The 25,676-nt window shown below is 45.8% G+C and overlaps 1 protein-coding gene across 1 annotated transcript in view; it reads right to left on the minus strand.

Annotated features, from left to right (window-relative positions):
* The window catches only part of KIAA0753 (KIAA0753 ortholog), a 56,936-nt gene that overhangs the window by 18,422 nt on the left and 12,838 nt on the right, over window positions 1-25,676 (minus strand). Inside the window, exons 7-13 of the mRNA XM_058676610.1 lie at window positions 19,576-19,786; window positions 12,514-12,746; window positions 10,229-10,398; window positions 8,834-8,950; window positions 7,736-7,825; window positions 7,443-7,532; window positions 1,539-1,617 (exon numbers count right to left, since the gene is read on the minus strand). Of these exons, the coding sequence (XP_058532593.1) occupies window positions 1,539-1,617; window positions 7,443-7,532; window positions 7,736-7,825; window positions 8,834-8,950; window positions 10,229-10,398; window positions 12,514-12,746; window positions 19,576-19,786 (990 nt within the window). The remainder of the gene's footprint in view (window positions 1-1,538; window positions 1,618-7,442; window positions 7,533-7,735; window positions 7,826-8,833; window positions 8,951-10,228; window positions 10,399-12,513; window positions 12,747-19,575; window positions 19,787-25,676) is intronic.

Raw genomic sequence — 25,676 nt, forward strand, 5'->3', positions numbered from 1 at the left:
GGCCTTGGATTTCCACCTCTTCCACTCCACCCTCAGCTTTGCAAACACGGCCAGGGTCGCTGTGCACTTTTATGCACATGCGATGCCCATGGCCCCTCCGTGAGGCCATCAACTGACTGAGATCCCTTAGCTCCTGGTCCTACTACTCAGATTTTCAGACTCTCATAATAACAATGTAACACTTCCTAACTAGAAACAAAGAAGTTCAGGGACCCAAAATATCATTCATTCCACTTAAGCCTGCGGTTTCAACTACTCAAACAAAATCACTGGGGTCAACACTGTGGTTTAAACAAGTAAAAGCCACCATCTGCAACGCCAGTATTCCACATGGGCACCTGTCTGAGTCCATTCCCGGTCCAGTTCCCTGCTACTGTGCCTGGGGAATAAGTGGAGGATGGCCCAAATACCTGGGCCCCTACACCACCAGGAGCAGACCCAGAAGAAACTCCTGGCTCCTGGTTTCAGATCAGTAAAGCCCCAGCCATAACAGCCATTTAGGGAGTAAACTAATGGATGGCAAATACCCCCACCCTTCACTGTAAATCTGCTTTTCAAATAAATAAATCTTTTTTTTTTTTTTTTAAAGATTTATTTTATTTTTATTACAAAGTCAGATATACCGAGAGGAGGAGAGACAGAGAGGAAGTGGAGCTGCCGGGATTAGAACCAGCGGCCACATGGGATCAAGGCGAGGACCTTAGCCACCAGGCCACGCCGCCAAGCCCTCAAATAAATAAATCTTAAAAAAAAAAAAAATTCTACCCAAGGGCCTGGCGTGGTAGCCTAGCAGCTGAAGTTCTTGCCTTGCATGAGCTGGGATCCCATACAGGCGCCAATTCATGTCCCAGTGGCCCCACTTCCCAACCAGGTCCCTGTTGTGGTCTGGGAAAGCAGTTAAGGATAGTCCAAGGCCTTGGGACCCTGTACCTGCATAGGAGACCTGGAAGAAGCTCCTGGCTTCGGACTGGCTCAGCTCTGGCCATTGTGGTCACTTCGGGAGTGAATCAACAACGAAAGATCTTCCTCTCTATCTCTCCTCCTCTCTGTATATCTGACTTTCCAATAAAAATAATAGTAAAAAAAAATCTATGCACAGGATTGACCCACAAAGCCTGGCTATAGAATCTAGCTTGCAGCATTAACAGGCTGGTACAATCTCCTGGCATTGGTGTGTCATCTCACGTGCACAGAAGCAATCTTAACACCTCTCTGTGGAAACAGAGCCAAGCACTCCGAAGCCCTCAGTGAATGAGTGTAGCTTGAGATCACAGGCATTTAGCCCAATACGGACATCACAGACAAAACTCACCCCTAGCTAAAAAGTGGGACTTGCCTCTCTTCATCTTCTCTCTCCCTCCCCAGTGAGTGGTGGCTTGGAGTGCCGCAGGGGTCCAGCAGCACCACGCCCAGGACCCTGCGCCCTACTTTGAACAGTGCTGCAGCTTCCTCAGCCCACAAAGGGTCAGTGCCACCTGGACAGTGGCTCGCAGCTTCGTCCGTTTCCAAAGCATGAACAGTAAGACCAAGTCCATTACCTGGGCCTTCAACAAGAGAGGCTTCAAACGCTCCAGAACTGCCTCTTCCACCTTGTCTGCTAACTGGGTGGCAGAAATGCTGTTTAGAGAAAAACAGAAACTGAAGATTAAAATCAAAAACAAGAACACATCCTATTTTGTGTATTTATTTACTTTGGGGAGGTGAAATCGATTAATTTATAACATCATGGTATTTCTCTAACTTGAGTGGCCGTGCAAGCCCTGGGGACCTTGTTCCAATGCAGATTATGATTCAGCTATTCTGGGTGAGGCTCCAGGAGAGGTCACACTGCTGATCCTGGCCCTACTGTGTGCAGGAGCTAAGATGACATCTGAAGAAGTATGAGGAAGAAGCATGTCCCCAAACCAAGAGCGGATTCAGTAATATACCCACAAAGGCAAGAGGGGAGACATGGTGCTGGGAAACAAGACCAAAGCAGTAATAAAATTAGAGGACCTGAGAAGGCTGAGTTCTAGGCCAATGCAGGGAAAAACCAAGAGCCTCCACTGCTGACTAACAGGCACATTGGGGGTGTCAGGTACCTCTAAGGCTTGGGGTAAGCTGGAAGGACAGTTGACAACAAGAGTCAGATCATGCTGGAAAAGTGAGGCCCCTACACCATTTGCCCTACTCTATGCAGTTGTGTAACTGCCTTTCTCCAACTGAGGCCAGTCTGGGGGCTCATTCTCTGGAAGGTCTCTCGACAAGGGGTGGCCAATCACAGTTGAGATTGTGGGTGTCACACTGGAAAAGGCGAACAGCTACACATGCTGTGGGCCAAAGGAAAAGGCTTCTAGCTCCCCTCCCCAACTTGGCTCCCAGCATTCAGATCCCTAAATTTGTGGCAGGAACGGGCTGGACGGCAACAACCATTGGTTTGTATGGAAGACAGGACTGGAAACAGAACTGACCCAGCAATTGCAACCACCAGCATGTGCATAAGCTGATTGGGCAACAGACGGTGCTGAACCCTGTACTGGCAAGCACACACAAGGATCAGGTCTGGGATCACCTCAGATGAAGTTTCTTTAGAGAACCCTTCAACTGAATTACTGATCTCAGAACCCCAACCACGAACCGACTAAGTCAGCCAGTAGATTCTAAATAGATTTCATCGTGATTGGAACAGTGAGATTGGCAGCAATTCAGAACTGTTGAACTATCAAAATCGCTTAAGCAGGACCCTTGGAACATGCCCCATGTTGGGGACCTGGGATGGGTGGGAGGCTGGATGGGGCTTCTCCCTTTGTTTCTTCCCTGATCCCAGATACAGGGGGAAAAATGATGATATTAATGTGGAAACAATGGTACCCACTTTCCTGTAGCCCTTGACCCTTTGTACCCTAATCAACTATGTCAGACTATATTAAAAAAAATATGCTGTTAAGAAATTATATAGGCAAGTCATAGTATTAGCAGAAAATACTGCTTGCAAGGAGTCTGAACCCAGAAAATATAAATAATGTAAGCAAATTAATAATTCATAAAATTCGTAAATGTTCAAAAGGCTTGAATAGGCATTTCACAAAAAGCACTAGCAAAGGTACCCATCGTCATCTACCTTTAAAAAATGCAAAATTAAAACCACAAAGAAATACCACTGCATTTACACTAGAATGAATGAAAGAAAAATAACCAAAAAGACTAAATATTAGCAAGGATATGAACAAGTGAAAAGGAATCCTGCCAATGCTAACAGAGTATAAATAACATGTTACAACTACTCTGGAAAATTTGTACTGTCTGTTTCTAAAAGTTAAACAGCTGTCCATCTTAGGACCCAGAAACTCTACTTGTAGTTTTATTTATCCAAGAGAAATGAAATATAGTCCTACCAAAAAAACTTGTGCAAGAATAGTTATAGCACCTTAAGTCATATAACAAGAAATGGAAAATAACCAAAATGTTCATTTATAGCAGAATGAATAAACAGAATGTGGTATTTTCATGCAATGGAATACTACTCAGCATTAAACAGAGTGAATTATATGACATTTATCTCAAATGTTTCGCTGAGTAAAAGAAGGAAAGAAAACACAAGGGAACAGATCCTGATGACTCTAACTACAATGGTAAAATCGTTTCACATAAACAAAATCCCCAAGTGGTTACTTCTGTGAGGGATGCGGGCGTGCTGGACAGTGACCAGTCATGGGGCCGGCGGTGACCGCATACAATGGGCTAAGCCGCTGGGTGTGATGTTTGAGTTCCGGCTGCTCCTATTCCAATCCAGCTTCTTGTTAATGTGCCTGGGAAGTCAGTGGATGCCACCTATTTGGAAGACTTAGGCTGGGCTCCTGGCTTCCACCTGGTCCAATGGATGGGTAATATCTCTATCTCTCACCACTGCTCCTTCAAATTAATATATATATGTATGTATATATACAATATATATAATTAGCTTTGCTAGTGTTTATAAGAACAAAAAATGATTAGAAAGGATTATATGGCAACTTTCTAGATTAACAGATACACAGGAGAAGGGGGAAGGGATCTTCAAAAGTTTCACGGAAAACGTATATTATTAAAAAATTACAAGTAGGGGCCTGGCGGCGTGGCCTAGCGGCTAAAGTCCTCGCCTTGAAAGCCCCGGGATCCCATATGGGCGCCGGTTCTAATCCCAGCAGCTCCACTTCCCATCTAGCTCCCTGCTTGTGGCCTGGGAAAGCAGTCGAGGACGGCCCAAAGCTTTGGGACACTGCACCCGCATGGGAAACCTGGAAGAGCTTCCTGGTTCCCGGCATCGGATCGGCGCACATCGGCCGTTGCGGCTCACTTGGGGAGTGAAACAACGGATGGAAGACCTTCCTCTCTGTCTCTCTTCCTCTCTGTATATCCGGCTTTCCAATAACAATAAAATCTTAAAAAAAAAAAATTACAAGTGGATTTCAAAAGTTTTTGTACCAAAAAAGCTTATCTTTCAAGTCTACTTTCCATGAACTTTTGAGTACTTATATATATGCCAGGACTGGACACTGAAGGAGCTGACAACTCAGAGACATAAAGGTACAAGCAAGGAAAAACTAAATCAAATCGAAGTCCATGCTCTCTAGCCCAAGAACCTAGCAAGAGGCCGCCCAGGGAGACATGCCCGCTGCTGTCAAGCAACCCACAAAAACCCGAGGCCACATGCCCACAGGACTCAGTGGAGGGCAGGGGCACAGGAAGAGACTCCACGTGCTCTGAGGGAAACACACATCAAAGCCATAGTGAGAACTATCTAGAAGAAAACAAGGGGTGCATACCCCAGGTACTGGCAGAAATGACAAAAAACTGGATCACCACACACTGCGCCAAAGGGAATCCAGGGTTACCCTAAGAAAGCAATGAGGTCATCTGTAAAACAAACTATAACTAGCATACAATCTAGCAACTGCACTCTGAGCATTTATCTTAGAAAAGTGAAAACTTAGGTTCACACAGACATCTGGATATGAATGTTTCTAGAAACTGTATTTAATAGCCAAAAATTGGTAACAACTCAGATGTTGTTAATGGGTGACTGACTATACAGAAACTAAAAGGTCAAACTACTGCTGAACTGGCAGGAATAGTGGCCTGGGTGAAATCTCCTGAGATACACAAGGAAAACAAAGCCAATCGCCAAAGCTTAGAGACCAGATGATTCTGCTCACACAACAGTCTTGAAATAATAAGATCACTGACAGGAAGAAGAGCGTAGTGGGGCAGCAGAGAAGCAGGTGGGACTGAAAAAGGCCAACCAGAAAAAGCCTGACTCTGTTGGGAGCGTGTGCCTGGAGGGCAGCCACATCACTCCATGGCAACCTCCTGTATGAAGTACCGCACTATGGCTTCCCAAGACGTCACCAGTGGGAGAAATTGGACAAAGGGCACTCGAGATTTCTCTACATTATGACAACTTCATGTGAACTGGTACCATTCCTACAATAAGAGGCTGATTTTAAAATTGCCAACCAAGGGCCCGGCGGCGTGGCCTAGCAGCTAAAGTCCTCGCCTTGAAAGCCCCGGGATCCCATATGGGTGCCGGTTCTAATCCCGGCAGCTCCACTTCCCATCCAGCTCCCTGCTTGTGGCCTGGGAAAGCAGTTGAGGACGGCCCAATGCATTGGGACACTGCACCCGCGTGGGAGACCCGGAAGAGGTTCCAGGTTCCTGGCTTTGGATCGGCGCGCATCGGCCCGTTGCGGCTCACTTGGGGAGTGAATCATCGGACGGAAGATCTTCCTCTCTGTCTCTCCTCCTCTCTGTATATCTGGCTGTAATAAAATGAATAAATCTTTAAAAAAAAAATAAAATTGCCAACCAAAAATAATTTCCAATTAAGAATTCCATGCCCAGAAAGTCTATCAGCAAATATGAATAAAGATATTTTAGACTTGGAAAGTCTGCAAAGATAAACTTCCTGTTCATCCTTTCTCAAGAACTTAAAATAGGATGCACTCTTTGAACACAGGAGGAAAAGATGACAAGGCACCGTGGGAAGGAGGCCCAAGCAGTCCCACCGCACAAGCAAACCTGAGACTTGTCCCGCTCTGACACTGTTCAAATTCCTGCTTCTCCCAGGAGCCTGCTGGACCTGGGTCACATACAGCTGCTGACGTGGCCAATCCTATATCGCCAGGACTCACTGGTGAGTTTGCTCACCAGGATGGGGCCCTTAAAAACTCTCAACCCAGACTCCACCTATTTTCCTCCCAGAGTCTTCACCTACTATCAGCAACATTGCCCTTTCTTTGTTGACGTAGATTTTTGTTTGCTTCTTAGTTTTAGAAATTAATCATTCAGTGGCAGAGATGCACAGGTGGTAGATTTATGAAGAAGGGCAATGAAGGGATCAGTATAGGAACGAGGACTGTGGTTGCCGGGAGGAAAGAAGCGGATGCAACTGGAGGGCTACCCTGGGAGCTTCTATGGTAGCAGCAATGATCAATATTGTGGTTCAGGATCGTGGCGCACAACTGTTCATTCTGTAATATTCTACACCATACATGTACACTTAGTATGTGTTTCTACAATGTGTTAACCTATAAATGGGATTAACAGGACTAAACTTTTGCTAGATACTCATGGGGAGAAGAGGGTAGGAATCACAGGGGAGCAACTTTCATTACAGTTTGAAGCTGCACTTTCAACAGCTAAGGAAGACCAAGGAACAGACTAGCACAGACAAGTGACCCCTGCCCCCATTCACAGGGTGAGTAGAAATATACTGGGTAGTTATTTTGTGCAAGTATTACACAAGGTTAGAAACAGCAGTTGGGGGAAAAAGAGCCTCCAAAGTCCTAGAATAGAGTGTTTGTATGACTTGGAATCTTGACTACAGACGGATGGTAACCCTGTCCTCCTAAACTGGGACTGAATGCTCTATCACGAGTGGTGACAACACGTGAAGATGTTCCAGGAAGCACTCCATTCTTCTGACTGCAGGATGACACCCATGAGAGCTGGAAATGTGAGCCAACTGAAGCAGCAAGAGCTCAACTGCATCTTTTCACTTTTTTCTGCATGGAGTCACGTGGTAACACTTTCAGGGAGTGAAGTGTGGAAAACAGCAACATCACTTGAAAACCTTAACAAAAGTATTTTAACACTTCCTCCCATGAGCAGAGCATGTACAGCTAAGGAGCAGTCCACCCTGTGACTGGCAGCTGACGAGAGAAAAGTAACCACTGGGATGTACAAACAAACAGCATTCTAACTTATCACAGTGAATTTCTCCCAAATTATAGTTTTCGAGTTCTCTTCAAAGTCTACACACAATAAATATTTCCTTCCGAAAATACAGAACAAAGCACATGTAGGCATGCAGGTGTTTAGTCACTCACTGTTGTAATGAGGTGAGGCAGAAACAGTGCAGTCTGAACTGCTCTAACCGAAAACAGGCGGTGCACCTGGGCTGATCCTCAGAAGCAAACACACACCTTACTTTTTGGAGTCTATCCATTTCTTCGGTTCTCAGTTCATTCAGTTCCTTTGTTCTTCTAGAAGTTTCAGCACCAAGCCACTCAAGCCTGGAGGACAGTACAAAGAGTTATCCAACACTGGTTCCCTGGGCTCCACTGCAGGCTTCTGAGGCAGCTTCAGTCGTTCACGAGGACAGCAGCCCGCCAGTGCAGGTGAGCAGTGCAGCTAGATCCAACTCAGTTCATTAAAACAGCTAGACGCTGTAGAGTAAGCCTCCTTAACGTAGTCTACCCCAGAAACAAACATTTACCTCTGTTTTTGCATCTTGTTCATTTCTTTGGCTTTTAGTTCTTCTAGTTCCTTCAATCTTTTAGAAGTTTCAGCATCAAGCCAAGCAAGCCTAGCAAAAAGTCAAACGAGCCCTGCATCACCACAGCACAGTATCACCGTCATGGAAACAGACCTCAAACTGGGACCTCACCCACCAGAGCACCAATCCTGGCTTCACTGAGGACTCCAGAAGGTGGCACACCCCTCCCTGTGCTCCAGAAGTTCTTCGTGGGACGTTCTACACAGACACTCATGTGTACAAGTACTCTGAGTATACAGAGCAACAGCTATCTGCCCAAAAACATTCCCAAGAAAACTGGCCAATTGCTGTACTCAGGGGGTTCCTGTCCACGTGACACAAAACCCCTGCTGCATCTTAGAGTCTTGAACCCTCAGGAAAGTCATGCAGACATAGAGAAGTCATATAGAAGCAAAGGGGACTCAAACAAGTCAGTGATCTTTTTGTGAAAGGGTTTAATTTTTTTCATTTAGGAATGTAAAGACTATCAAATTGATTAATGGCGTATTTATTCTTTGCTTTCCCACAATTAATAAATTCAGCCAAAAATAAATAAGTAAAAGAAGATTAAGAATGCAGAACAGCCTGTCACTGCTCTCCTCATCCTTAAAACCCTGTCTGGTCTTCAAGTTCTAGATAGACTTCCACCTTCGCTGGGAAGCCTAGATTTTTGTAGCAAGAAATCACCTCCCTCAGCCCTCAGTCCTCAAGTTCTCAGGGAACAGAGGATGCTCTGTGGAAAACAATTTTTCATCTTCTCTACAGACTACAAACAAGCAGGCGAGAGGATCACCATGTTATTATTCATTCCCCCTCTTCTTTGAAGTCGACAGAAATCTCAAACTGTGTTACACACAAAGCTAGCAACTGTGAACCAACAATTTGTGAATGACTGAAAAAAGGACTGTAAGTAGAGCTCACTGTTAGCTGTATAATGTGACTGAAAAACACAGGACCTAACTTGAGACACAGGGAAAAGAAAGGATTTCTTTCTTATTTCTTTCGTCCTATTAAAGGAGCCCCTTCATTTCCAGAGATTTGAAAAATACCAGGACAAACCTGGCTGCTTCGTGCTCAACATCTCTCCACTGCTTTTGCTCTGGAGTGTCTTCTTGCTGCAGACCTTGCTCTTTGGCAGCTCCTCTGGGGCTGGACTTCACCTTCCGCCACGCAGCGCTGCAACAGATGGGGAAGCACACCTTGAGCATCACTCACGCTGCGTCAACAAGGCCCGCCAGGGGCCGGCCGGCTCCAGGAAGACGGGAGCACTGAAGCACAGGGCTCTGAACTGACAGCTCGACCCGAGGAGGACGGAGCCCCTCCAGCACTCAGGCTCAATGTCAGAGGGGCAGTCTCTTCTGCTTCAGAAGCCATCGCCAGTTACAGCAAACAGCAGCTGTCAACTACCCGAGGCTGAGTGAACATGAACAGAACTCTGCTGTAACATATACAGTTGGGTCACTACATGATGTTTCATATTACAAGGCCTCTGTACCGATGTAAGGCCTCACACAGCACTGACTACCTAGAAGCTTTATCCGCCCTCCTCTTGCGCCCATCACGCACACACTCCAGTGAGACGGCAGTTATGTAGTAAATAATTAGCTTTTCATTATTAAATATTTTATTTACTTGAAAGGCAGAGTTACAGAAAGAGGGGCAGGGGGGGAGACAGGGACATCTTCCACCTGCTGGTTCTCTCCTCAGATAGCCGCAATGGCCAGAGCTGAGTCGGTCTGAAGCCAGGAGGCAGGAGCTCCTTCGGCTGCTTTTCCAGGCCACTAACATGGACTTGAACCAGTGCTGATATGGCCAGCTAGTGTGACAGGTTTAGCCTGCTATACCACAGTGCCACACCAGTTTGTTTGTTTGTTTGTTTTTAAGATTCAATTACTTATTTTAAAGAGTTACACAGAGACATGGAAAGCAAGATCTCCCATCCACTGGCTCACTGCTCCCATGGCCACAATGGGGAGTTGGGGGCTTTTTCCAGGTCTCCCACATGCAAAGCAGGAATCCAAGCATTTGGACCATCTTCTGTTTTTCACAAGCTATTTGTAGGGAGCTAAATTGGAAGTGGAATAACTGGGACATGAACTGGAACCCAGTTTGGGTGTCAGGAGTGCAGGCAGTGGCTTTACCTGCAATGCCACAATTATGGCTCTCCCATAATTACACAGAATTGGAATTAGAATTATTTTAAAATACTTACTCATTCTGGACAGATTTACCTAATGTTATTAGAAATACAAACATAAACAAGCCATAGTTGCTGGCTTCAAGTAAGCGGGATCTGCCAGGAAACAGACAAGTGATTGCAACAGACACCTGACTCTTGCTGGGAAGAATCAAGGTCACCACCTCCCTTACTCTGAGCCACCAGTTCTATGAAGGGATCTATGAAGGGAAAACACCACCCCACACCTGAATGAGGTGCCTTGAAGTTGCACATACCATTTGGGAGACGCTGGCGGGGACGTGGGGTTTGGAGGGATCCAGGGAGCCCGGCTGTCTTTCACAGGCTGCTGCTTCATTTTCAATCGGGATGAAACTGTTGCCTGTTGCAACCTGCTTTTGCTGGGAGGCTGGCTTATCAGCTTGGTTCTTTCAGGTTTGTGTAAGCTCTTTAAGGGACAAATATGAATTATATTATATAGCCAGATGAGGATCAGAGAAAATCTGGTTTTAATTTGGCTTTGGGAACCAGCCAAGTAATCAGATGTTGGTTTGTCACATTATACTTTAAACTATACTAGAAACTTAGTACTCACACATAAAATACATTTTTACTTACTTGTAGACCTTTTTCTTAAGTAAACACAAAAATTTTTAAAAGATTTATTTGTTTTTATTGGAAAGTCAGATATACAGAGAAAAAGGGGAAACACAAAAATTTACGCCATACTGTTTAGAGGTAAACCGTGAAACATTCTTGGTTAAATACTTCATCTCTCTGAGCTCAGGTCCAGAGTAGAGATTACAATTAGTCTCTACAAGGCGCGAGCTTGTGAAAGCACAATAGAGCAGGGAGGCTCCGCTCCAGGCTGAGCCCTCAACGGCTCAGTCCTGACGTCCTGGGTCCGTCAAGAGAAAGAAAGGCCTGTTCCCAAACCACAAGGCCAGTGACCAGCCGGCAGGAATAGCTAATTCTCCTTTTTCTGAGGCTGACTGGCAGTACACAGGTTTGCTACAGAAGTCTTTGGAAACTAACATTGCATGGAAGAAGATTACAGTATTCAAACAGGTGGTTGGTTTTCCACTGGTATGTCCTTAATTTTAAAAAAGTAGTTAAAAGCACAATGCAGTCTTCAACCAACTTCTAACTACCTGGCTGACTCTTAAAGCCATATTAAAAAGCACCTATCCTGGGCCCAGCATGGTAGCCTAGCAGCTGAAGTCCTCGCCTTGAATGCGCTGGGATCCCATATGGTTCCGATCTTGGTATCCCTGCTTCTCATCCAGCTCCCTGTTTGTGGCCTGGGAAAGCAGTTAAGGACGGCCCAAAGTCTTGGCCTTGCACCTGCGTGGGAGACCCAGAGGAGGCTCCAGGCTCCTGGCTTTGGATCAGCTCAGCTTTGGACACTGCAGCCACTTGAGGAGTGAATCAGCCGACAGAAGATCTTCCTCTCTCTCTCTCCTCCTGTCTGTATGTCTGACTTTACAATAAAAATAAATAAATCTTCGGCCCGGCACGGTGGCCTAGCAGCTAAAGTCCTTGCCTTAAATGCGCTAGGATCCCATATGGTTACCGGTTCTAATCCCAGCAGCTCCACTTCCTGTCCAGCTCCCTGAAAGTGGCCTGAGAAAGCAGTCGAGGACAGCCCAAAGCCTTGGGACCCTGCACCTGTGTGGGAGACCTGGAGGAGATTCCTGGCTCCTGGCTTCGGATCGGCACAGCACCAGCCGCTGCGGTCACTTGAGGAGTGAATCAACAGATGGAAGATCTTTCTTTCTGTCTCTCCTCCTCTTTGTAAAAATCTGACTTTCCAATAAAAATTAAAAAATCTTTATCAGAAAAAAAAATTTTAAATCACCTATCCTAGGATTTGCTTTAATGTTCAGTGATTATTACTGATCAGTACTTATCTTCAATAAAAACAAAAGCATTTCTTTACATTTTTATTTATTTGAGAGATACCAAGAGTGAGAGTAAAGGGGTAGGGTAAGGCAGAGCGAGCTCCCTGCTTCGGTTCACACCCTAGATGCCCATGATGGCCAGGCTGGATGAGGCCAAAGCCTGGAGCCAGGAACTGAACCCAGCTTCACACCAGGGCAGCAGGAACCCAAACACTTGAGCCATCACTGCTGCCTCCCACGTTCCACACTGGGAGGAGCTGGAGTTGGGAGCAGGCAACTGACATCAGGATCTGGGGGGAGGCATCCAACCGGGACACTTCAATACAACATGTGGGCATCTTGATTGTGATTCAACCCCTGAGAAATCACTTCTATATCTGAAGCAGAAAAAGCTTGAATTTTAAAATAGCATGCCCAATCAGGATCTTGTCAGCTAGTTAGAATCTTACTTAACTGGGGGTAAGATATAATATACCTGTCCCAGTATTTCAATATTAAAATTTTTTAAAACATAGAAACAACCAGAAGCTAAGTTAAGTTAGCTTAGATAGTTGGACAGACAGGCTCTGACAGCTGCCCGAGAACTCAGCTGCTGGCTCTACCACTTAGGAGCTCGTGTGGCTTTGGCTGGTGTTAGACAAATGCAAGGAAGGAAGGTATACCTGCTGTGGTCTTGCGGGGGCCAGAGCATCCTTCCTCCTCAGTGGCACATTCTCTGCCGCAGGCTTCTTGGTGGCTATTCTGGCTTTTGGCAGGGCCGAAGCCTCGTTCCCGCACCTTGGACTCTGATCTAGGATGAACGGGGCTTGCTCCAGAGCGATATCCGCATCTAACGCCTCAAGCTCTCTCTCCGACCTCTGTGCCATGGGAAAGTCTTGGCCAGGCTGGTGCTTATCTGTGTGGGGATTGTAGAAGGGTAAACTGAAGGAAACTGTTTTCCAATCAAGTCTGTGACATTATCTGTATCAGATTTGCTCTAAATAGCTCCCTGCTCAAAGTGGGGTTTTGTTGGCAAAATTGCTTGTCCTGTAAATACTACTGCAGTTTTTCAAGTAAAAACCTGTGTTTCATGGTTCAATCTCTGAATCTTAGCTCCCATATGGACTCAGTTACTTGGTCCACTGATTCCAATTATGAATTATCTGTTGCAATTATCTCTGCCCTCTCCCCCATTCCACTCCGCACTCAAGGTCAGGATTGCAATATTTCGCAGCTATCCTAATGGCATCTCCTGATTCCTTAATCATCTTTAATCATACCTTCACCTGGCTGCCAATCTGGTTTTTCCTAAGATATAAATACATTAAACTCTGCTCCTCTATATAAAACCTTAATTTGATGCTGAATCTGAACCTCATATCTAATATTCAACCTGCAATGACAAAGGGAATAAAACTCCTTGATTATTATGATCTATCCAGAAAATCCAAGAACATTTAACTAAAAACTACCGTAACTAAAAAGAGAATTGACCCAGGTTTCTATATAAAGGAAAATGAAAACAGAACAATCAGTATCACTTCCCATTCAGAAATAAAAGACAAAAAATTCCATTAATATGGCAACAAAACCTTACGTAAGGCATTAAGAAACTTTACAAAAGATGAGACATTTATAGAAAAAAATTAAAAGGCATTGTTAAAGGACATGAAAATCTGAGTAAGGCTGTTTTCTCCTGAATTTACAAACTTAATATTTATCAAGATGTCAATTTACTCCCCAAAATGCAAATTAAATTGAAATGTCAACATATTGTATGCTCATGCTTGTATCTAAACAAGTTGATGCAAAAATTTCCATTAAGAGTGAAATCCCAAGAACAGTTCAAACAGTTCTGAACAACAAAGTGGGGAGTAGGGTGTGAGAGCCTACTTTTCCAAGACAAACTCTCAGTGACAAAGCTATAATATTTTAAGGCGGTATGGGAGTGCTGCAGGAACAAATGAAAAACCAATCAACAGGATGAATAACGACAACCCAGGGAGCATGAACTGGACTGTTCAGAAACTGCTAAGATCACCGGTATCCAGAGATTAAAAAAATAAAACTGGAGGCCCAGCGGCGTGGCCTAGCGGCTAAAATCCTCGCCTTGAAAGCCCCGGGGTCCCATACGGGTGCCAGTTCTAATCCTGGCAGCTCCACTTCCCATCCAGCTCCCTGCTTGTGGCCTGGGAAAGCAGTTAAGGACAGCCCAAAGATTTGGGACCCTGCACCCGTGTGGGAGACCCGGAAGAGGTTCCCGGCTTCAGATCAGCGCAGCACCAGCCGTTGCAGTCACTTGGGGAGTGAATCATCAGATGGAGGGTCTTCCTCTCTGTCTCTCCTCCTCTCTGTACATCTGACTTTGTAATAAAAATAAATAAATCTTTAAAAAATAAATAAATAAAAAAATAAAACTGGATTCTTGCCTCCCACTAAACAATATCTGAATTCTAATAGGGATGAAGATCTTAAAAAAAAAAAGAATATTAAAGCTTTAAGAAAATATAGAACATCAGAGCAAAAACTTATCAAACTCAAATATAATGTTAGCACATGTGAATTTAATCAAACTAATGTGTACCTATCTTTATACAAAGTGACACTATGAGGTCAATGTATAAGCCAAAGTCTGGAGATAAAAACACTAAATTATACTAATGCAATAAACCATGGCAAGAACGTTTCAGAAGCTGCTAATAAAAACCCCCACCAGTCGATGAGTATGTAAGTCACAGGACAGGACCAACCTGGGCTCAAGCACATACCCCCAAGTCAAAAAGCACAGAAGGTCTTAGATCTAGTGTTTTCTTGCAATGGTTCAACTGGCTAATCCTCAGCATGCAAGCACCAGCATCTGATATGGGCACCAGTTCATGTCTCGGCTGCTACACTTCCCACCCAGTTCCTTGCACATGGCCTGGGAAAGCAGTCGAGGACGGCCCAAAGCCTTGAGACCCTGCACCCACAGGAGAGACCCGGAAGAGGCTCGAGGCTCCTGGCTCCTGGCTTTGGATTAGCTCAGCTCAGACCATTGCAGCCATTTGGGGAATGAACCAGCAGATGGAAGATTTTTCTGCCTCCTCTTCTCTCTGTAAATCTGCCTTTCCAATAAAAATAAATAAAAAATTTTTAAAAAATTTTAAAAAAAGACCTTAGGAAATCAGAAAGGAAGAATGATACAGATTGATCTCTAAGAAAGAAACAGAAAAATGTAACCCTCTGAAATGACAAGATCACAAGAAATCACAAGATCACAAGAACAAGAAAAAAAAACCAAAGTAAAAATAACCCTGCCCACGGGCAGACACTGCACTGGCCAAGAGCTAGTGCAAGCAGACCTCAGCGGTAACAAGAACAATTCTGGTTTGCACAGCCTTGGGTCAGCCACTGTCTCATTTGTAACTGGCCTCGCCTGCCCAGAGCTGGGAGACAGGACTGCTAGTCCTTCAGAGGACGAAGTGACTGTCACATGTCTAACTCCAGGTCACAAGCACAGGAAGCTGGTCCCACTCGCCCTGGCCTGTCGGGGACTACTTTAGTATTCTTTCTGACCACACCAACACTAGTTTTGGTTTTCTTAGAATACAACTAACACAACTCAGCCTTTTCTTAATAACTTGGAACTAGTACTATGGACTAAAATAATGTCTTATATTTGTATAGGATTTAGCAATGATCTAACTTGCTACTTAAAACAACTAAGTCATTTTAGAGATTAAAAAAATTAAGGTTTGGAAACTAAATCAACTCAGGGCCACAACCTGGCAGGCCTTCCTGGGACAAGTCTCCCCACAACTGCCTTCCGGGTTTCCCACACTTGTTCCTACCAGGAGCTCTGGATTAGCAGGGCTTCTGGCTTCCTGTTGAAGCTGCCGCTCAGCTGTCATGAGTCAGCTGACAGGCACCTAGTCGGCTAACTCATTAAATAACACACCCGTGAGTGCAGGCCTGGCGGGTTCTCTGCATTTCCTTCAGAGGCTCAAAAGTGAGCTTCCCATCAGCCCACAATTAAGTGAAGTCTTCAGAAGTCTTCTCAGACTCCACCTAGGTATCTGACAGTGTGGTGCACCAAGTCCTGAGACAGTCAACCTCTTGGGAAAGGCTGGCGAAGACACTTGCCTACTAAAGGAAGACGGGAGCGTATCTCATATCTCATTACAGAGTAAACATCTAATAGTAAATCAGTAAATTAGGCCTTGTTACTGTGATACAATAATTAAAAAAAAAGACATATTTGTTCTCTGCCTCAATTCCTGCCACAGAAATCCCGACACACTTGTAGTTTCCACAGTAGTGGGTGCTGAGTGCATCTTTTACTGATTCTTGGTCTTTGGTTCCTGAAACGCCTTCAGTGTCAGGAGCATATTTGTTTGAATGAGGCATAACTCAGTGAGAACCCCTTGGTGCTGGCTGGGCACCGGGAAAACCACACCATCCTCCGTGGAAGGGAGAGGAGCTGGAGCTGGAGTTAATAACCGATCACACATGTGTTCTCAAGCCTCCAGAAACAGCCCTGAACACAGAGTCCAGAGTCCATGGAGACTACCGCCGACGAGGAGGTTCCTGGAAGCAGAGTGCCCAGAGATGGCACAGGAGCTCCATGTCCCTCATGTGCCTCGCCCTTTCCCCGTCTTCCATTTAGCTGTTCATCTGCGTCCTCTGTACTGTCCTTTCTACCAAGTGGGTAAGCGTAGGTAAGTAGAGCGTTTTCCTGAGTTATAGTAGCTGTCCTACAAACCCCAGACGACCCATGAGAATTGCGTTTCCAAGTGATGTGTGAGAGCACAGCAGCCGAAGCAGCCCTACAGGACTAAACCCTCAGCCCACGGCACTGGGCTCCAAGCAGGTACTTACTGTTGGAACTCAACTGAATTACAAGACACTAGCCAGTGTCTGCTGCAGTGAGCATCAAACACTGAGTGCTGGCTGAGTGAGAACAGGAAGGACTGCTTGGTTTCACCCACCTCCTACAGGCACACTTGTGTCGGGGGGGGGGAATTATGCTATCCACATCAACTGAAGACTGCACTCAAATATGACTTTCCAATCAAGAGGAAAAAAATCAAACAGGAAAACTTTAACAGTGAATTACAGCACAGAAAAATGACAAAGTAGCAAGAAGTCCAAATGTTATTAATTGCAGTAAATGAAAGTAGGCCAACACAGAGCTCTACAGTGGAATTAAAACACCAACAATAAACTGTTCATGAGACACTGTTAAAATGGAAACAAAAAACTAGGCAGAAAGGGACAGAAAATGCTACCCAAGCAAATGCCAAACAAATTTAGATATGCAATACTAGCACCAGAATAATATGCAATATTAGTATTGTTAGAGTGTGGGTAAAATGCTATTGTTGGGCAGTGTGAGATTCCTTTGTACTGAACAACTGCTACTTTGTTAGGCCAGGAGGTGCGATAAATCTGTTCTTTGCTGCCTTGCAACTTTGTGAAGGCAAGGGCACAGTTCTTCTCCGGTCCCAAGAACAGGAGGAAGATAAGGGTGTGAGAATGGGATGAGCCATAAAGATAGTGGGTATGGGAACGGAACAGGCTCCCAGTGCCTGAAGGCCATAAAATAATGAACATGTCTAAGGTTGTTACTTTTGATGTATTTTCCAGCCCCAAAGGGCCTATATAAGCTACTGTCTTGGGCTGTTCGGGGTCCGACCGCCCGGCTTGGCTGGCATGCGTGCCCCAAGTGTGGTCTGACCCCAGCATGCTGGCGCAATAAACTCTGTTTGCTGTTTGCATTACCAGTGAGACTCTTTGTCATTCTCTGGGGGTTGACTAGCTCGCACCCTGACATCCGGGGGCTTTGGCCCGGACTCTAACAGTATCCCAAAGTGAATGCCCAGGGCCTCAGAGATTTCATAATATATATATAAAGTCCAATAAAAACAGTATTAGTTCAAAAGTCACAAAGAAAAAATTAACAAAAATGCAATGAGGAATGAACAAAGTCTAAAGTGCCACAAGACTTATTTTTATATCAATTATTTACAGATGAAGTAAACAATCAGAACAGCTGCGGCCAGACTTCTGGCAGAGCAGAACAGGTCGCCATTGACAACACCAGAATCCCGTATCAAGCGCCAGTTTGAGTCTTGAGTACTCCACTTCTTACCCAACGCCTACTAATGAACCAGAGAAGTGGCAGAAGATGGCTCAAATACTTGACTCCCTATTGCCAACAGGGGAGACCACAATGGAATTCCTGACTCCTGGCTTTGGCCTGGCACAAGCTCTGGCTGTTGGGCCATCTGGGGAGTGAACCAACAGATGGAGGATCTTTCTCACTCTTGCCTTTCCTCTCTGTCATTCTGCCTTTCATAGAAACAAATAAACACACACACAGAACATTATTTGAGAAAAAAGTTAAAGCTTGGAGTAGAGAAAATAAACCAGCATTTACTAACACATGACATGACAATACGCCCAATGAAACAAAATAATTCTATAAATAAATTATTAAATATAAATGAGCTGGGCCCAGCACTGTAGCTTAGTTGCTGAAGTCCTCGCCCTGTACACCTAGGATCCCATTTGGCCGCCGGTTCATATTCTGGCTGCTCCGCTAATTTCCTTCCAGCTTCCTCTAGTGGCCTGGGAATGCAGTGGAGGACAGCCCAAAAGCCTTGGGACCCTGCACCCATGTGGGAGACCCAGAGGAAGCTCCTGGCTCTGGCTCAGCTCAACCCCTGCCGTTGCAGCTACTTGGGGAGTAAGCCAGCAAATGAAAGACCTTTTTCTCTCCTTCTCTCTGTAAATCTGACTTACCAACAAAAAAAAAAATCTTTAAGAAAACTTTTTTAAAAGTACCTTACAGTAAGATTGAATACAAAGTCAATACATATAAGTCAAATGTATGTCTACATATCAGCAATAAGCATTAAAGATTTTTGAAAGTAACATACATAAGAGTGAAAAATGGCAACCAAGTATAAATCCAAAGATGAACAAGTATACAGGCAGATACATACAACTACTGTAGAGGAATTTCATAAAGTGCTAAGATGATCCAAAAGTTTATTTATTGTTATTTTGTAGTTCTACTTTTAATAAAGTTCCAAATCAGGCACAAGCCAAAATATGGAACTAAAAATTTATCATAATAATTTAGGGGATACAGAGAGGTAAAGATTGGAAGCATTAGAATGGGAATTTATTTTTTTTTAATTAATTATTTTGGAATGGGAATTTCTTAAGTTCTGTTGTATTCCCTAATTTGGACAGTAGTTGGACAAATGAGATTGTTTTTCAACTCATTTTTATTTATTTATTTGAGGATACACAGAGATGGAGTTCTCCCATAAATTGGTTTATCCCCTAAATGCCTGCAGCAGCCATGGCTGGGACAGGCCAAAGCCAGGGCTGGGAGCCCAAGCTAGGTCTCCGTGAGAGTGGTCAGGACCCAGCTACTTGAGCCTCTTGCCTCCCAGGAGTGTATCAGCAGAAGCCAGCATCACTAGTAGAGCTGGGATTCATACCCCAGGCACTCCGATACAGGACGAAGCCGTCCGAAGCAGCAGGTCACCACTGGGCGCTCAAATGCGCTGGTGCGAGGAGAGCGACTTCTGCTTCCTGGCCTCACTCTCCAGTCTGCACGGAAGCATCGGGCTACTGTCCCACTGCTCCTAAAAGTGCATCCAGGTGGACTAGCTAAAGCCCGACTTCACACAACGGCTACAGCCCAGGCCATTTCAAAGACCACCTCACATCAAGTACTTTAGGTCACATACCAGCCAGAAGCTTCTGTGCCACTGCAGGCAGCCCTGTGTCCTGTGGAACTATCTCCTTTTCCACAAAGGGCCTCCGTTCATTCTTAGGTGATGGACTTGGCCATGTTGCGAAGGTCCTTTGGCTTCCAATTGGAAATCGGCTTCGACTGTCACCTACACATTTCTTCACCTTTTTTGGTGACAGTTTCTTTTCCAGGAGAGATTCCAAAGCCTGCATGAAAAAAGTCAACTACTCTGTCAGTTTAACTCACAAAAATATAACATTGATTCACAAAACTGAACTTAGGGACCCTAGAGAAATGTATTACTACATGGCTCTTTCTAGTTGTTAGCAAAATGTCATTTTAAAGTTCTCTTTTAAAAGCTTCTTTAGTGCACCCAACTAATCAAAAAAATCTCTGCAAGTTCTTTAGTTGACTAATAACAAAGAAATAATGAAAATGATGGTAAGTAACTATAGCCATCCGAACACAATTGTAAGTGTTCTAACTCTAAACAGAAAAACTCAAGTAGTATTTTAAGTGTGGAAACATCCTACATTTAACATACATTTGCACAAACTAAAGGAAATGTGTTAGACTGGAGGAATAATAGTAATGACATAGTAATGACAGACAAGTGTCCTCTTTTCCTACAAAAGGCAGGTTCTCCACCAAGTAGCCACTCCACTTTTACTACGAGGTGGAGGCTGGGTCCACCACAGGACAAACTAAGGACATATTAACTTAGCCGTGAAAGCTGAGTTTAGAGGCTAATAAAGTGGTAAGATGATGGTAATACATTTCTTGAACTGCTGCTGAGTGTTTTCAAAAGCAGGGAACATAACCATGTGTAAGACGCTCTGCATGAATGGTACTCTTTCTCGATTTGGAACCTCCTGAGAACCTTTCAGCATTATAAAGATATGCCCTCAAAATAAAATCTTTTTGCCTATAAATATAAGTCTTACCAGTCTCACACAATTTACTATGCTGTTTAAATTCTGAGGTCTTATGGTGTTACTGACAGTGCGTTCTATATGCACGAATGTAATAGCACAAATCACAAACTTGCTCTGTAATGACTGTAAAGGCAGAAGCGGCCTTAACAATCATCAAAAGCCAATAGTGGGGGGAACTGGCAGGTGACTTACTCTGAAATTTCCCCCACTACATACGTTTTCCTCTGGAGCTGATAACTTACTGTGCCCCACTAACATAAAGATTTACTTATTTATTTGAAGGAGCCAAATAGAAAGACAGACCTCCTATCTGCTGGTTTACCAAGATGGCCCCCAAAGCCAGGGCTGGACCAGGTGGAAGCCAAGAGCTGGGTGGCAGGGGCCCAAACGCTTAGAGCAACTTCCACTGCTTTTCCCAGGCTATCAGCAGGGAGTTAGAGGAAAGTAAAGCAGCCAGGACACGAACCGGGACCCATGCGAGGTGTCAGTGCCACAGAGCGCTGCTTTTCCCACCATGCCACAGGACCAGTCCCAAGATCATCTTTTTACTTGTAGATGAAAACGTAGGGTACAGTAGAAATGATCATGGCATAGCCATCGGAAGTTCAGAGTTACTTTTTTGTTTGAAGATGTATTTGCAAGACAGGAAAACAGAGAAGGGGACAAGACAGAGAGAAGACAGTGAGTTGATGACAGAACTTCCATCTGCTAGTTCACTTCCCAAATGGCCACTAACAGCTAGGTCTGGGTCAGGCTGAAACCAGGAACCTCATCCTAGTCTTTCGTATGGGTGGCAGGGGCCTAATTACTTGGGCCATCTCCTTCTGCATTCCCAGGCCCACTGTGGGAAATTACATGGGAAGCGGAATACTCAGGACTTGAACTAGCAATCTGACATTGCCGGAGTCCAGCTCCAGCCTAGAGTTCGGAGCTCGGGAAGGGTGTGTGGAGTCGGTGATAAAGAAAGACACAGACATTGACACTTGGTGCGTTCTCACACCAGCCCAAGAAAAAGCTGTCCTTTTTTTTTACTCAAAACCTCACAAGCTTCTGCACAAGCAACTAATTATTCTATTTTTACTTCAAGACTAAGGGGGCATGTACAGACATTTGGTCACTTTGTCCACACTTCAAGGCTAAGCAGGTGTCCCCAGAGATAATTCTTTAAAACACTGTATTCATATTCTTCAAAGCAAGCCATTATTCATTCTTCAACAGTAGCCATGGAGTGGCAGCCAGGACTCCAAGGCCAAGGCACATGCGATTACCTGCTAATCAATAGTACATTCCTACCACATTTCTATTTCTACAACTTGCCCATTATTCAATGGGAAAATAGTTTGCAAGGGAAAAAATATAAATCTAAAAACAAAAATTACAAATATTAAATCCCTCTACAGCTATAAACCCTGCAACCCCATAAATAAAACAATAATCAAAAACATTTTTCTTTAATAAAAACATCCTTAATTCCTCTAGCTAAAAATTATAAAAGCGGCTAAAACAGCTACATTTTCTATGCTCCAAAAAATTGCGAAAACGGGCTAGCCTATAACAATAACTATACTTATTGCCATAGCAATTTCAGCTCTCACTCCCATCACTTGCATTCCTGTGGGTCCACTGGATGCTACCTGACTGGCCAGGCCCTGGAAAGGAGGCAGATCCGCCTCACCTGTGACCTCCTGTCTTCCTGCTGCCTTCTGGCCTTGAACCAGTCATTATTTTAGGGCAGGGCATTCGTGCAGTGCTCCCAATATGACATGGGATACTGGTGTGGTAAGCAGCAGCTTAACTTCCTGTACCACAATATCTTCCTCCAAAGACAGGATTTGATCTCTAGCTCTTACAATTATCTTTCTGACCTTTCCTGTTATAAAAATCATAATTTAATCTTTCCCCACCCGGGTCTGGTAGCCACACAAGTGGACCCCAGCAAGGTAGAGGTAGGAAGAATCTTCCCCCACCAGGGTCCAGTGGCTGCTCGGTTGGCCCCGAACGGCATGGAGAGTAGGGGTAAGAGGACTCTTCCCCCATCTGGGGGTCTGGCGGGTGCTTGGGGGGGGGGCAAGGTGCCAACAACACTGGATAAAACCCTAAGGCCACCCAGTGGTGCACTCGGGGACTTAGCGTTGTATATTTTCAGAAAGATTGGGGGATCGCACATATGAGGGTGAGCAATGACCTGTGGATTCATGCCCAGGTAAGGAATTACTGCTGAGGGACATCATTAAATAAGGCAACCACTCATGTAGGTGAGGAATGACTCCAGAGGGACTCCTAATGGCAAGGCCACTAGCAGGTAAGCAAGCCAACTGAGACCAGGTGGTATGGAGGAGAGAGACCAGAAGACCTTTATGGGTCACACTGATGCACCAGCCCACATAGGAGTTAAGAGCTGGGCTTGTTAGCATGTAACATTTCTGACCACCACACACTAGCCCACACGAAAGCTAGGACTTGGGGCCTACCTGGCAGGGTTAGATCCTAGAACCTGACAGTGAGTGTTGCAACAGGGGACGGGTCACATTAGGCTGGGCCATGACACTAATTGGCACACAAGAGAACCAGGTCTGGGGGTAGACTCTGTGGGGGATATATGGGCCTAACCCTGTGGAAATACAAGTCCCACTGGTTAGCTTAAGAGTTGGGGTGGTGATGGGCTGAGCAGGGCATGACAATGGAATCCGCCAACACTCACAGGTATTGAGGCCGAGAATAGTCTGTGCAGGTCCAGGCTGCAGCACCCGCATGTGCACCTTAAACAGGGTGTGGGGCAGGCTGGGCCGTAACATCCACCAGCTCATACAAAAGCCATGACGGAAGGGGCAGGCTGTGCCCCGTGGGGACCTGGCACCTGCTGACATGCCTGAGATGTGGATCTGGGAGTGAGCCAAGTGGGGGAACTTAGGCAATTCCTCCAGTTGGTCATAGCTCCTGCTGATGAGCACATGGTTCAGGTCTGGGGGTCAGGCAGAATGTGCAGGGTAGCTCTATCTGTTGATAAGTATGTGAGTTGGTTTTGGAAGGGGGCAGACTTTGCAGGGACGAGAGATCTTAGCCCACTGGCAAGTGCAGAAACCAGGCTGGAGTGCAGGTCATTCCAGGTTAGACTATCACACCTTCTGGTCTGTATGAGTCAGGAATGGGAGCAGACAGCAGGGCCAGGTTCCAGCACCCACCTGCAACAGCCGAGGCTGGGGGCCAATCAGATAAGGCCAGGCTGCAGCATCCAAAGAAAAAGGCCAAGATGGGTAAGGGACTGGCCAAGCTGGGCCAGAGCAACCACTGGCAAGTGTGAGATCTGTGGCTGGGAACAAGCCAGGTTGGGGAGCTAAGCGGACACCCTGGTTAGGCTGTGGTTCCCACTGGCGAGTGCGAGGGCCAGAGTAGAGGCTGCAATCTGTTCTGGATGTGGCTGCAGTGTCCCTCAGCACAAGTGTGGACTGGGTCTGGTATGTGCCGAACTGGGCTAGACTCCAGCACCTACTGGAGCTTGTAACAACCAGGATGGGTGTAGGATGGGCTGGGCTAGGTCTCTGCTCCTGCTGAGCCATGGTTGAGCTGTGTCTGGGTGTGGACCAGACTTGGCTGGGTTGTAGTACCCAACAGTAAAACCAGAATGGGTGAGGACCAGTCAGGAAAGATCACTATTTCTGCTAGGATGGAAGGTGGACTAAGTAGGGCTGGCCCATGGACCCACCGATGTGTGCGAGATTTGGCATTGGGAGAGGTCCTGATGGAGGATCTTGGCAATTCCTTTGTTGGGACATGGTCCCTGCAGATGAGCGCAAGAACCAAGACAGGGAGCAGCCCAGACAAGGCCAGGTAACAGCACCTACCGGTATACATTTGGCTCAGATCTGGGCAAGCCAGGCTAGGCCAGTTCATATCACCTGCTGATAAATCCAAAAACCAGAATGGGGTGTGGGTCATGTTGAGTGGAGCCGCAATACCAGCCAGTTTACATTAGGACCAGGATGTGGGGCTGGCTGGGCTAGGCTATAGCCCCCCCAAGTGTGAGTTGGAACTAGGCAGGAAAATGGAGGCCAGCCAGGCCAGGCTACAGCACCCACTGGCAAACGCCGAGGCAAGGTGGGGGGGCATGCCAGACTGGACCACAGTGCTCAACCAGCACATGTGAAACCTGGGGGGGCAGCGAGTGAACCCGGTAAGCAGGCTACATGGGGCTCCCCTGCTGAACCACTATTCCCACTGGTGAGCGTGAGAGCTGGGATAGGGGCACACTAGGTTAGGCAGGGTTGGACTGCGTGTGAGCTGGATCAGGGACAAGCCAGGCTGGGCTGACTGTACCTACTGGTGCATGCATAAGCCAGAGTGAGTGTGGGCTGGTTGGGCTTTGCCGCGGCATCAGCTGGCAGAGGCTGATACTGGGGGCTAACTGCAGAACTACCTGGAGAGTGGAAGATCCAGAAGTGGGAGTGGGCCCATTAGGGAAACAGTGGGCACTTCCCTCCTAGGTTACTACTCCAATGGGGGAGCATGAGAACCAGGATTAGAAGCAGGCATGGCTGGACAGAGAGTAGCACCCACCAGCACCAGTGTGGACTGGATAGTGGGGTTGGTTGGGTTAAACTAGGCTTTAATGCCCACTGACAAGTACAAGAGCTGAATGCAACGTGGGACAGACTGGACCAGTCTGCTGTATACTGGACTGGTCTGCTATACATATTGGCAAGCATGGGAACCAGGGTAGGGAGCGGATCTGATGGGGGTTACTGCGGGTTGCTTCAACTAGGCTGCAGCTCCCACTGTTTTATGTGAAGACCAAGTGTGTGGTAGGCAGGATAGAAGACAGGGCTGGAGGCAAAACTGATCCAGCAATTGTAACCACCAGTGTGTGCGTAGGCTGCGCTGGGCAACGGACTATGTTGGACCCTGTATTGGCAAGCATAAACAAGAATAAGGTCTGCAATCACATTACATGAGGTTTCTTTGGGGATCCCCCCCCCCCACTGAATTGCTGGACTCAGAACTCCAACCATGGAGAGAACTGCAGGTCTGACCGTGGAGTCAGACCTCCTCAGTGGCTCAGACGGAACAGCAGACAGAATATCCAGGTGCACATGGAGGATACAGCAGTACATTAGAACTTGCAGAGGATACCTGGTATTGTAACAGAGGACAGAGGACAGAACAA

This window comes from Ochotona princeps, chromosome 17, assembly GCF_030435755.1.
Source record: "Ochotona princeps isolate mOchPri1 chromosome 17, mOchPri1.hap1, whole genome shotgun sequence".
In the NCBI taxonomy this organism is placed as follows: Eukaryota; Metazoa; Chordata; class Mammalia; order Lagomorpha; family Ochotonidae; genus Ochotona; species Ochotona princeps.